Consider the following 14,020-nt stretch of genomic DNA (forward strand, 5'->3'; position numbering starts at 1 on the left):
ATAGTTGCTGCATTGTCTAGGAGGTCAACCTCTATCTAGAGGTAAAGCTGTCGAGAGGTCAACCTGTCGAGAGGTCAACCTGTAATGAATAATGTATGAATTTCATTGGACTGTCAAGAGGTGAACCAGCAAATAAGCATTTCATTGGACTGTGTCCTTCATGTATATCAGGTCAGTAGACTGTGTTCTTCAGGTATATCAGGCCAGTAGACTGTGTTCTTCAGGTATATCAGGTCAGTAGACTGTGTTCTTCAGGTATATCAGGTATATCAGGTCATTAGACTGTTCTTCAGGTATATCAGGTCATTAGACGGTGTTCTTCATGTATATCAGGTATATCAGGTCATTAGACTGTGTTCTTCAGGTATATCAGGTCATTAGACTGTGTTCTTCATGTATATCAGGTATATCAGGTCATTAGACTGTGTTCTTCATGTATATCAGGTATATCAGGTCATTAGACTGTGTTCTTCATGTATATCAGGTATATCAGGTCATTAGACTGTGTTCTTCATGTATATCAGGTATATCAGGTCATTAGACTGTGTTCTTCATGTATATCAGGTATATCAGGTCATTAGACTGTGTTCTTCATGTATATCAGGTATATATCAGGTCATTAGACTGTGTTCTTCATGTATATCAGGTATATCAGGTCATTAGACTGTGTTCTTCATGTATATCAGGTATATCAGGTCATTAGACTGTGTTCTTCAGGTATATCAGGTCATTAGACTGTGTTCTTCATGTATATCATGTCATTAGACTGTTCTTCATGTATATCAGGTATATCAGGTCAGTAGACTGTGTTCATGTATATCAGGTATATCAGGTCATTAGACTGTGTTCTTCATGTATATCAGGTATATATCAGGTCATTAGACTGTGTTCTTCAGGTATTCAGGTATATCAGGTCATTAGACTGTGTTCTTCATGTATATCAGGTATATCAGGTCATTAGACTGTGTTCTTCAGGTATATCAGGTCATTAGACTGTTCTTCATGTATATCAGGTACATCAGGTCATCAGACTGTGTTCTTCATGTATATCAGGTCATTAGACTGTGTTCTTCAGGTATATCAGGTCATTAGACTGTGTTCTTCATGTATATCAGGTATATCAGGTCATTAGACTGTGTTCTTCATGTATATCAGGTATATCAGGTCATTAGACTGTGTTCTTCATGTATATCAGGTATATATCAGGTCATTAGACTGTGTTCTTCATGTATATCAGGTATATCAGGTCATTAGACTGTGTTCTTCATGTATATCAGGTATATCAGGTCATTAGACTGTGTTCTTCATGTATATCAGGTATATATCAGGTCATTAGACTGTGTTCTTCATGTATATCAGGTATATATCAGGTCATTAGACTGTGTTCTTCATGTATATCAGGTATATCAGGTCATTAGACTGTGTTCTTCATGTATATCAGGTATATCAGGTCATTAGACTGTGTTCTTCATGTATATCAGGTATATCAGGTCATTAGACGGTGTTCTTCATGTATATCAGGTATATCAGGTCATTAGACTGTGTTCTTCAGGTATATCAGGTCATTAGACTGTGTTCTTCATGTATATCAGGTATATCAGGTCATTAGACTGTGTTCTTCATGTATATCAGGTATATCAGGTCATTAGACTGTGTTCTTCATGTATATCAGGTATATCAGGTCATTAGACTGTGTTCTTCATGTATATCAGGTATATCAGGTCATTAGACTGTGTTCTTCATGTATATCAGGTATATCAGGTCATTAGACTGTGTTCTTCATGTATATCAGGTATATCAGGTCATTAGACTGTGTTCTTCATGTATATCAGGTATATCAGGTCATTAGACTGTGTTCTTCATGTATATCAGGTATATCAGGTCATTAGACTGTGTTCTTCATGTATATCAGGTATATCAGGTCATTAGACTGTGTTCTTCAGGTATATCAGGTCATTAGACTGTGTTCTTCATGTATATCATGGTCATTAGACTGTTCTTCATGTATATCAGGTATATCAGGTCATTAGACTGTGTTCATGTATATCAGGTATATCAGGTCATTAGACTGTGTTCTTCATGTATATCAGGTATATATCAGGTCATTAGACTGTGTTCTTCAGGTATTCAGGTATATCAGGTCATTAGACTGTGTTCTTCATGTATATCAGGTATATCAGGTCATTAGACTGTGTTCTTCAGGTATATCAGGTCATTAGACTGTTCTTCATGTATATCAGGTACATCAGGTCATCAGACTGTGTTCTTCATGTATATCAGGTCATTAGACTGTGTTCTTCAGGTATATCAGGTCATTAGACTGTGTTCTTCATGTATATCAGGTATATCAGGTCATTAGACTGTGTTCTTCATGTATATCAGGTATATCAGGTCATTAGACTGTGTTCTTCATGTATATCAGGTATATATCAGGTCATTAGACTGTGTTCTTCATGTATATCAGGTATATCAGGTCATTAGACTGTGTTCTTCATGTATATCAGGTATATCAGGTCATTAGACTGTGTTCTTCATGTATATCAGGTATATCAGGTCATTAGACTGTGTTCTTCATGTATATCAGGTATATCAGGTCATTAGACGGTGTTCTTCATGTATATCAGGTATATCAGGTCATTAGACTGTGTTCTTCAGGTATATCAGGTCATTAGACTGTGTTCTTCATGTATATCAGGTATATCAGGTCATTAGACTGTGTTCTTCATGTATATCAGGTATATCAGGTCATTAGACTGTGTTCTTCATGTATATCAGGTATATCAGGTCATTAGACTGTGTTCTTCATGTATATCAGGTATATCAGGTCATTAGACTGTTCTTCATGTATATCAGGTATATCAGGTCATTAGACTGTGTTCTTCAGGTATTTCAGGTATATCAGGTCATTAGACTGTGTTCTTCATGTATATCAGGTATATCAGGTCATTAGACTGTGTTCTTCATGTATATCAGGTATATCAGGTCATTAGACTGTGTTCTTCAGGTATATCAGGTCATTAGACTGTGTTCTTCATGTATATCATGTCATTAGACTGTTCTTCATGTATATCAGGTATATCAGGTCAGTAGACTGTGTTCATGTATATCAGGTATATCAGGTCATTAGACTGTGTTCTTCATGTATATCAGGTATATATCAGGTCATTAGACTGTGTTCTTCAGGTATTCAGGTATATCAGGTCATTAGACTGTGTTCTTCATGTATATCAGGTATATCAGGTCATTAGACTGTGTTCTTCAGGTATATCAGGTCATTAGACTGTGTTCTTCATGTATATCAGGTACATCAGGTCATCAGACTGTGTTCTTCATGTATATCAGGTCATTAGACTGTGTTCTTCAGGTATATCAGGTCATTAGACTGTGTTCTTTAGGTATATCAGGTCATCAGACTGTGTTCTTCATGTATATCAGGTATATCAGGTCATTAGACTGTGTTCTTCATGTATATCAGGTATATCAGGTCATTAGACTGTGTTCTTCATGTATATCAGGTATATCAGGTCATCAGACTGTGTTCTTCATGTATATCAGGTATATCAGGTCATTAGACTGTGTTCTTCATGTATATCAGGTATATCAGGTCATTAGACTGTGTTCTTCATGTATATCAGGTATATATCAGGTCATTAGACTGTGTTCTTCATGTATATCAGGTATATCAGGTCATTAGACTGTGTTCTTCATGTATATCAGGTATATATCAGGTCATTAGACTGTGTTCTTCATGTATATCAGGTATATCAGGTCATTAGACTGTGTTCTTCATGTATATCAGGTATATATCAGGTCATTAGACTGTGTTCTTCATGTATATCAGATATATCAGGTCATTAGACTGTGTCCTTCATGTATATCAGGTCATTAGACTGTGTTCTTCATGTATATCAGTTATATATGATGAATAAACAGACTTCAACTTATATGTATTCTATCTGACAGTCCAGTGTATTTTATTCATAATAGATCTGTAAATATATTGAACTAATAATGGATCAAATACATTATAACTATGACTATGATAATGTGGTTATGTACAACTATAACATGATTGATAACCTGATATGAGTAATAATAGGCTAATGAAACTAAACAAACAGACGACAGGCAGGGCTCCTACTTGTTAAACCCTTGGGAAGCTCCATGCTCCTGAGGACCTCTTCTGTGATAGCTGACACCCTCAGGCCTTTCAACCGCTTCTCCCAGAACAGCTGCAAGCACAACAGACAGGTGATGAGTGAGGAAGAGGAGGAGAGGGATAGAACAGTGAGGAAGAAGAGGAGAGGGATAGAACAGTGAGGAAGAGGAGGAGGGGAGGGATAGAACAGTGAGGAAGAGGAGGAGAGGGATAGAACAGTGAGGAAGAGGAGGAGAGGGATAGAACAGTGAGGAAGAGGAGGGGAGGGATAGAACAGTGAGGAAGAAGAGGAGAGGGATAGAACGGTGAGGAAGAAGAGGAGAGGGATAGAACAGTGAGGAAGAGGAGGAGAGGGATAAAACAGTGAGGAAGATGAGGAGAGGGATAGAACGGTGAGGAAGAGGAGGGGAGGGATAGAACAGTGAGGAAGAGGAGGGGAGGGATAGAACAGTGAGGAAGAGGAGGAGAGGGATAGAACAGTGAGGAAGAGGAGGAGGGGAGGGATAGAACAGTGAGGAAGAGGAGGAGGGGAGGGATAGAACAGTGAGGAAGAGGAGGGGAGGGATAGAACAGTGAGGAAGAGGAGGAGAGGGATAGAACAGTGAGGAAGAGGAGGAGGGGAGGGATAGAACAGTGAGGAAGAGGAGGAGAGGGATAGAAAAGTGAGGAAGAGGAGGAGAGGGATAGAACAGTGAGAAAGAGGAGGGGAGGGATAAAACAGTGAGGAAAAGGAGGAGAGGGATAGAACGGTGAGGAAGAGGAGGAGAGGGATAGAACGGTGAGGAAGAAGAGGAGAGGGATAGAACAGTGAGGAAGAGGAGGAGAGGGATAAAACAGTGAGGAAGAGGAGGAGAGGGATAAAACAGTGAGGAAGAGGAGGAGAGGGATAGAACGGTGAGGAAGAGGAGGGGAGGGATAGAACCGTGAGGAAGAGGAGGGGAGGGATAGAACAGTGAGGAAGAGGAGGAGGGGAGGGATAGAACAGTGAGGAAGAGGAGGGGAGGGATAAAACAGTGAGGAAGAGGAGGAGAGGGATAGAACGGTGAGGAAGAGGAGGGGAGGGATAGAACAGTGAGGAAGAGGAGGGGAGGGATAGAACAGTGAGGAAGAGGGGAGGGATAGAACAGTGAGGAAGAGGAGGAGAGGGATAGAACAGTGAGGAAGAGGAGGGGAGGGATAGAACAGTGAGGAAGAGGGGAGGGATAGAACAGTGAGGAAGAGGAGGAGAGGGATAGAACAGTGAGGAAGAGGAGGCGAGGGATAGAACAGTGAGAAAGAGGAGGAGGGGAGGGATAGAACAGTGAGGAAGAGGAGGGGAGGGATAAAACAGTGAGGAAGAGGAGGAGAGGGATAGAACGGTGAGGAAGAGGAGGGGAGGGACAGAACAGTGAGGAAGAGGAGGGGAGGGATAGAACAGTGAGGAAGAGGGGAGGGATAGAACAGTGAGGAAGAGGAGGAGAGGGATACAACAGTGAGGAAGAGGAGAGGAGGGATAAAACAGTGAGGAGGAAGAGGAGGGGAGGGATAGAACAGCGAGGAAGAGGGGAGGGATAGAACGGTGAGGAAGAGGGGAGGGATAAAACAGTGAGGAAGAGGAGGGGAGGGATAAAACAGTTAGGAGGAAGAGGGGAGGGATAGAACAGTGAGGAAGAGGAGGGGAGGGATAGAACAGTGAGGAAGAGGAGGGGAGGGATAGAACAGTGAGGAAGAGGAGGAGAGGGATAGAACAGTGAGGAAGAGGAGGAGAGGGATAGAACTGTGAAGGGGAAGAGGAGGGGAGGGATAGAACAGTGAGGAAGAGGAGGGGAGGGATAAAACAGTGAGGAGGAAGAGGAGGGGAGGGATAAAACAGTGAGGAAGAGGAGTGGAGGGATAAAACAGTGAGGAAGAGGAGGGGAGGGATAGAACAGTGAGGAAGAGGAGGAGAGGGATAGAACGGTGAGGAAGAGGAGGGGAGGGATAAAACAGTGAGGAAGAGGAGGGGAGGGATAGAACGGTGAGGAAGAGGAGGGGAGGGATAAGACAGTGAGGAGGAAGAGGGGAGGGATAGAACAGTGAGGAAGAGGAGGGGAGGGATAGAACAGTGAGGAAGAGGAGGAGAGGGATAGAACAGTGAAGAAGAGGAGTAGAGGGATAGAACAGTGAAGAGGAAGAGGAGTAGAGGGATAGAACAGTGAAGAGGAAGAGGAGGGGAGGGATAGAACAGTGAGGAAGAGGAGGGGAGGCATAAAACAGTGAAGAGGAAGAGGAGGGGAGGGATAAAACAGTGAGGAGGAAGAGGAGGGGAGGGATAAAAAAGTGAGGAAGAGGGGAGGGATAAAACAGTGAGGAAGAGGAGGGGAGGGATAGAACAGTGAGGAAGAGGAGGAGAGGGATAGAACAGTGAGGAAGAGGAGGAGAGGGATAGAACAGTGAGGAAGAGGAGGAAGAGGAGGAGAGGGATAGAACAGTGAGGAAGAGGAGGAGAGGGATAGAACAGTGAGGAAGAGGAGGGGAGGGATAGAACAGTGAGGAGGAAGAGGGGAGGGATAGAACAGTGAAGAGGCAGAGGAGGAAGAGGAGGAGAGGGATGGTATTTATCACACTGGAGAGTTCATTCATGCCTAGCTATAAATCTATCAGGCCCCTAGATGTATAAATCCTGCAGCCTCAACAGAAACACTACAGAGAATAAACAGCTGGGCTTAGGGCCAACTAAGACCTTCAAAACCAGACGAGCCGAGCGGGCTGACCGAGAGAGAGAGACCCAAAGAGACACATAATAGCCATGCTAGCCTTCCCTAGGCATGGTAGGGGATGGCTCCAATTTAAAGGGGTGTGACGGTAGCAGATCAACCAACCATCGCCTGTCTCCCTTTGCTTAGTCCTAAACTAATCCTCTTTCCAGTTAGAGAGAGGCACTGTAGCATCTTCCTCACTTCAATACAAGGACATTCCACTTTTGCCCACTTCTAGAAAAAATGTAGGAGGCAATTCACTTCTACTCCCAGAAAGTGACTCTGCTGGCTCATAGCCAGACCAGAAATAGGCCTAGTCAGAGAAACCTAGATATAGAGAGACCTAGTCAGAGAGACCTAGATATCGCTGCCTAGTCAGAGAGACCTAGATGTCGCTGCCTCGTCAGAGACCTAGATATCGCTGCCTAGTCAGAGACCTAGATATCGCTGCCTCGTCAGAGACCTAGATATCGCTGCCTCGTCAGAGACCTAGATATCGCTGCCTCGTCAGAGACCTAGATATCGCTGCCTAGTCAGAGACCTAGATATCGCTGCCTCGTCAGAGACCTAGATATCGCTGCCTAGTCAGCGACCTAGATATCGCTGCCTAGTCAGAGACCTAGATATCGCTGCCTTGTCAGAGACCTAGATATCGCTGCCTCGTCAGAGACCTAGATATCGCTGCCTAGTCAGAGACCTAGATATCGCTGCCTCGTCAGAGACCTAGATATCGCTGCCTAGTCAGCGACCTAGATATCGCTGCCTAGTCAGAGACCTAGATATCGCTGCCTTGTCAGAGACCTAGATATCGCTGCCTCGTCAGAGACCTAGATATCGCTACCTAGTCAGAGACCTAGATATCGCTGCCTAGTCAGCGACCTAGATATCGCTGCCTAGTCAGCGACCTAGATATCGCTGCCTAGTCAGAGAGACCTAGATATCGCTGCCTAGTCAGAGAGACCAGATATAGAGACCTAGATATCTCTGCCAAGTCGGAGAGGCCTAGATATCGCTGCCTAATCGAAGAGGCCTAGATATCGCTGCCTAGTCGAAGAGGCCTAGATATCGCTGCCTAGTCGAAGAGGCCTAGATATCGCTGCCTAGTCGGAGGCCTAGATATTGCTGCCAAGTCAGAGAGACCTAGATATCGCTGCCTAGTCAGAGAGACCTAGATATCTCTGCCTAGTCAGAGAGACCTAGATATAGAGGGCTAGATATAGAGGCCTAGATATAGAGACCTAGATATAGAGACCTAGATATATAGACCTATATTTATAGAACTGGATATAAAGACCTAGAATAGAGACCTAGATTGAGAAACCTAGATATATATCTCTGCCTAGTCAGAGAGACCTAGATATATAGACCTAGATATATAGACCTAGATATATAGATCTAGATATATAGACCTACATATAGAGCTAGATATATAGATCTAGATATATAGAACTAGATATATAGACCTAGATATATATCTCTACCTAGTCAGAGAAACCTAGATATATAGACCTACATATAGAGCTAGATATATAGATCTAGATATAGAGACCTAGATATAGAGACCTATATATAGAGACCTAGATATAGAGACCTAGATATAGAGACCTAGATATAGAGACCTAGATATAGAGGCCTAGGTATATAGACATAGATATATAGACCTAGATATAGAGACCTAGATATAGAGACCTAGATATAGAGACCTAGATATAGAGGCCTAGATATAGAGGCCTAGATATAGAGACCTAAATTTATATACCTAGATTTATAGACCTAGATTTATAGACCTAGATATATAGACCTAGATTTATAGACCTAGATATATAGAACTGGATATAGAGACCTAGATATAGAGAACTGGATATAGAGACCTAGATATAGAGACCTAGATATAGAGACCTAGATATATAGATCTAGATATATAGATCTATATCTCTGCAGTGGCAGAACTTAGTGTGGAGCAGCAAAAGCGTTGGAACAATAACACTGTGTATAGAAAAGGCCTACTTCTTGCTGCCATACATTGCATATTGAACAGGTTTCACTTGTAAAATCCTTTTTTTTTTTATCTCAATGAGAAAAACCTGTATTCAAGTGTTGCATCTAGCTAACGCTACAACTCGGGTTACAAAGGGAGGATGTGTTAGTGGAAACCTTTGAAAGTTTACCAGTAAACTACCAGAATTTTTGTAACTTTCAAGGATTTTAAGTAATTTATCACAGGACATTAGTGGCCATTTTGGGTACTTCAGATTATCACCGGTGTCTTTAATAATCTCTGGCCCCGTGATCAAATAAGATGATTTTCAAATAAAAAAAATTGAATGACAAAGCTGTAAAACATTATCCTAAATATGATACATGAATTTAGTGGATACAATTAGTGTTTAATATGAGGGTTTCAGTATTAAATAATAATTAGCATTAAAAATAAAATGTTACTATGTCAACATGTATTGGTTGTAAATGTTTTGGTCTATAGCTGGAAGAGTTCATTGAAAATAATGCCATTGTTGATTAGATGCTATTTTCTCTTGAGCCACTTTTTTATTTTATTTAACCTTTATTTAACTAGGCAAGTCAGTTAAGAACACATTCTTATTTTCAATGACGGCCTAAAGGGGAACAGTGGGTTAACTGCCTTGTTCAGGGGGCAGAACGACAGATTTTTACCTTGTCAGCTCGGGGATTCGAACTTGCAAACCTTTCGGTTACTAGTCCAACGCTCTAACCACTAGGCTACCCTACCTAGTCTATCCACTAAAAACTACTGGACAATATGGACACAGATATACAAAAATTATACTAGAGTATATATATCCTGGTTATTCTTTATTCTTACTTGCATTCTTGCATTTTCTGAGGCTGGTAATGAACGTATCCTCTGCAGCTCTGGGTCCAGAGGTACCTCTGGGTCTTTCCTGTGGTCCTCATGAGAGCCAGTTTCATCATAGCACTTGATGGGTTTTTACGACTGCCTTGAAGGAACTTTTAAAGTTCATGACATTTTCCGGATTGACTGACCTTCATGTCTTAAAGTAATGATGGACTGTCGTTTCTCTTTGCTTATTTGAGCTGTTCTTGCCATAAAATGGACTTGGTTAAACACTTTTCTGGTTACAACATGATTCCATATGTGTTATTTCATAGTTTTGATGTCTTCACTATTATTCAACCCTTGAATGAGTAGGTGTGTCCACACCTTTAACTAGTACTGTATATTTAAGTCTAAATGACCAAAATTACCATAGATTGCCACAGATAACCTGTTATTCAACCAAAATGACTGAAGGGGGGAGGGGGACGTGGGCGGGGGACGGGGGCAGGGGACGGGGGGTGGAGGACGGGAGGGGGGCGGGGGTTGCAGGGGTTCTAAAGCGCTGGCTCAAAATGTTAGCTGCTTGATAACAAGGTCAGTGATCAATAGTTCATCTCTTATTAAAGAGAGTCTAAATCTGTGTGGCGGTTTATCCCCCGTCCCCCGGTGAGGTTTGTCCCCTGTCCCCCGGTGAGGTTTATCCCCCGTCCCCCGGTGAGGTTTATCCCCTGTCCCCCGGTGAGGTTTATCCCCCGTCCCCCGGTGAGGTTTATCCCCCGTCCCCCGGTGAGGTTTATACCCCGTCCCCCGGTGAGGTTTATACCCCGTCCCCCGGTGAGGTTTATACCCCGTCCCCCGGTGAGGTTTATCCCCTGTCCCCCGGTGAGGTTTATCCCCCGTCCCCCGGTGAGGTTTATCCCCCGTCCCCCGGTGAGGTTTATCCCCCGTCCCCCGGTGAGGTTTATCCCCCGTCCCCCGGTGAGGTTTATCCCCCGTCCCCCGGTGAGGTTTATCCCCCGTCCCCCGGTGAGGTTTATACCCCGTCCCCCGGTGAGATTTATATCCCGTCCCCCGGTGAGGTTTATCCCCTGTCTCCCGGTGAGGTTTATCCCCTGTCCCCCGGTGAGGTTTATCCCCCGTCCCCCGGTGAGGTTTATCCCCCGGTGAGGTTTATACCCCGTACCCCCGGTGAGGTTTATCCCCCGATGAGGTTTATACCCCGTCCCCCGGTGAGGTTTATCCCCCGTCCCCCGGTGAGGTTTATACCCTGTCCCCCGGTGAGGTTTATCCCCCGTCCCCCGGTGAGGTTTATCCCCCGTCCCCCGGTCCCCCGGTGAGGTTTATCCCCTGTCCCCCGGTGAGGTTTATCCCCTGTCCCCCGGTGAGGTTTATCCCCTGTCCCCCGGTGAGGTTTATACCCTGTCCCCCGGTGAAGTTTATCCCCTGTCCCCCGGTGAGGTTTATCCCCTGTCCCCCGGTGAGGTTTATACCCCGTCCCCCGGTGAGGTTTATACTCCCCCGCCCCCCGTACCCCCGGTGAGGTTTACACACACACACTCTCTCTCTCTCTCTCTCTCACACACACACACACCCACCCACACACACATCCAAACCCCCCCCCACACACACACACACAGTCGTCATCTATGGATCAGTGTCTCCATCTCGTCTATTCCCCTCTAGCTTCTCCTCTTCCCTGATGAGCAGACCGACACTTTATTACCCCAGCTCTTTATTACCTATGATAATGTCTTCACACCTAATTGGCTGTTGCCACGGTGACAGCCAACCCCCATTTCCCCACGGTAATTTCCTGAAAGGTTAAAGGCAAGGGGAGAGGGGCAGAGTAGAGTGAGTAGGAAGGGGGGGGGGGGGGGGGTGAGTAGGAAGGGGGGAGGTCTTCAGGGAGGAGTGGGTGGAGAGGGGGGTGAGTAGGAAGGGGGGAGGTATTCAGGGAGGGAGTGGGTGGAGAGGGTGGTGAGTAGGAAGGGGGGAGGTCTTCAGGGAGGGAGTGGGTGGAGAGGGGGGTGAGTAGGAAGGGGTGTCTTCAGGGAGGAGTGGGTGGAGAGGGGGGTGAGTAGGAAGGGGGGGGGGGGGTCTTCAGGGAGGGAGTGGGTGGAGAGGGGGGTGAGTGGGAAGGGGGAGGTCTTCAGGGAGGAGTGGGTGGAGAGGGGGGTGAGTAGGAAGGGGGGAGGTCTTCAGGGAGGAGTGGGTGGAGAGGGGGGTGAGTAGGAAGGGGGGAGGTATTCAGGGAGGGAGTGGGTGGAGAGGGTGGTGAGTAGGAAGGGGGGAGGTCTTCAGGGAGGGAGTGGGTGGAGAGGGGGGTGAGTAGGAAGGGGGGTCTTCAGGGAGGAGTGGGTGGAGAGGGGGGTGAGTAGGAAGGGGGGGTCTTCAGGGAGGAGTGGGTGGAGAGGGGTGTAAATAGGAAGGGGGAGGTCTTCAGGGAAGGAGTGGGTGGAGAGGGGGGTGAGTAGGAAGGGGGGGGGTCTTCAGGGAAGGAGTGGGTGGAGAGGGGGGTGAGTAGGAAGGGGGGGGTCTTCAGGGAAGGAGTGGGTGGAGAGGGGGGTGAGTAGGAAGGGGGAGGTCTTCAGGGAAGGAGTGGGTGGAGAGGGGGGTGAGTAGGAAGGGGGAGGGGGTCTTCAGGGAGGAGTGGGTGGAGAGGGGGGTGAGTAGGAAGGGGGGGTCTTCAGGGAGGAGTGGGTGGAGAGGGGTGTAAATAGGAAGGGGGAGGTCTTCAGGGAAGGAGGAAGGGGGAGGTCTTCAGGGAGGAGTGGGTGGAGAGGGGGGTGAGTAGGAAGGGGTGTAAATAGGAAGGGGGAGGTCTTCAGGGAAGGAGTGGGTGGAGAGGGGGGTGAGTAGGAAGGGGGGAGGTCTTCAGGGAGGAGTGGGTGGAGAGGGTGGTGAGTAGGAAGGGGGGGGGTCTTCAGGGAAGGAGTGGGTGGAGAGGGGGGTGAGTAGGAAGGGGGAGGTCTTCAGGGAAGGAGTGGGTGGAGAGGGGGGTGAGTAGGAAGGGGGAGGGGGGTCTTCAGGGAGGAGTGGGTGGAGAGGGGGGTGAGTAGGAAGGGGGGGTCTTCAGGGAGGGAGTGGGTGGAGAGGGGGGTGAGTAGGAAGGGGGAGGTCTTCAGGGAGGAGTGGGTGGAGAGGGGGGTGAGTAGGAAGGGGGAGGTCTTCAGGGAGGAGTGGGTGGAGAGGGGGGTGAGTAGGAAGGGGGGGTCTTCAGGGAAGGAGTGGGTGGCGAGGGGGGTGAGTAGGAAGGGGGGGTCTTCAGGGAAGGAGTGGGTGGAGAGGGGGGTGAGTAGGAAGGGGGAGGTCTTCAGGGAGGAGTGGGTGGAGAGGGTGGTGAGTAGGAAGGGGGGAGGTCTTCAGGGAGGAGTGGGTGGAGAGGGTGGTGAGTAGGAAGGGGGAGGTCTTCAGGGAGGAGTGGGTGGAGAGGGGGGTGAGTAGGAAGGGGTGTAAATAGGAAGGGGGAGGTCTTCAGGGAAGGAGTGGGTGGAGAGGGGGGTGAGTAGGAAGGGGGGAGGTCTTCAGGGAGGAGTGGGTGGAGAGGGTGGTGAGTAGGAAGGGGGGGGGTCTTCAGGGAAGGAGTGGGTGGAGAGGGGGGTGAGTAGGAAGGGGGAGGTCTTCAGGGAAGGAGTGGGTGGAGAGGGGGGTGAGTAGGAAGGGGGAGGTCTTCAGGGAGGAGTGGGTGGAGAGGGGGGTGAGTAGGAAGGGGGGGTCTTCAGGGAAGGAGTGGGTGGATAGGGGGGTGAGTAGGAAGGGGGGAGGTCTTCAGGGAGGAGTGGGTGGAGAGGGTGGTGAATAGGAAGGGGGAGGTCTTCAGGGAGGGAGTGGGTGGAGAGGGGGGTGAGTAGGAGTGGGGGGTCTTCAGGGAGGGAGTGGGTGGGAAATGATCAGCAAAGCAGCTGATCTAATCCTAATGAAACTTCACCACCCCTCCTCTTCTCTCCTCCACCTCCTTCTCCCACCTCCTTCTCCCACCTCCTTCTCCCATGCCCTTCTCCCATGCCCTTCTCCAACCTCCTTCTCCCATGCTCTTCTCCCACGCCCTTCTCCCATGCCCTTCTCCCACGCCCTTCTCCCACCTCCTTCTCCCACGCCCTTCTCCCACCTCCTTCTCCCACGCCCTTCTCCCACGCTCTTCTCCCATGCCCTTCTCCCCCCACCTCCTTCTCCCATGCCCTTCTCCCCCCACCTCCTTCTCCCATGCCCTTCTCCCATGCCCTTCTCCCATGCCCTTCTCCCATGCCCTTCTCGCATGCCCTTCTCCCATGCCCTTCTCCCATGCCCTACTCCCATGCCCTTCTCCCATGCCCTTCTCCCACCTCC

At 47.4% G+C, this 14,020-nt stretch overlaps 1 protein-coding gene across 1 annotated transcript in view; it reads right to left on the minus strand.

Moving 5' to 3' along the window:
- Positions 1-14,020, minus strand: part of LOC139421815 (methyl-CpG-binding domain protein 2-like) — a 68,358-nt gene that overhangs the window by 43,871 nt on the left and 10,467 nt on the right. Inside the window, exon 4 of the mRNA XM_071172935.1 lies at positions 4,142-4,232. Coding sequence (XP_071029036.1) covers positions 4,142-4,232 — 91 coding nt within the window. The remainder of the gene's footprint in view (positions 1-4,141; positions 4,233-14,020) is intronic.

Source organism: Oncorhynchus clarkii, chromosome 12, assembly GCF_045791955.1.
Source record: "Oncorhynchus clarkii lewisi isolate Uvic-CL-2024 chromosome 12, UVic_Ocla_1.0, whole genome shotgun sequence".
Classification (NCBI taxonomy): Eukaryota; Metazoa; Chordata; class Actinopteri; order Salmoniformes; family Salmonidae; genus Oncorhynchus; species Oncorhynchus clarkii.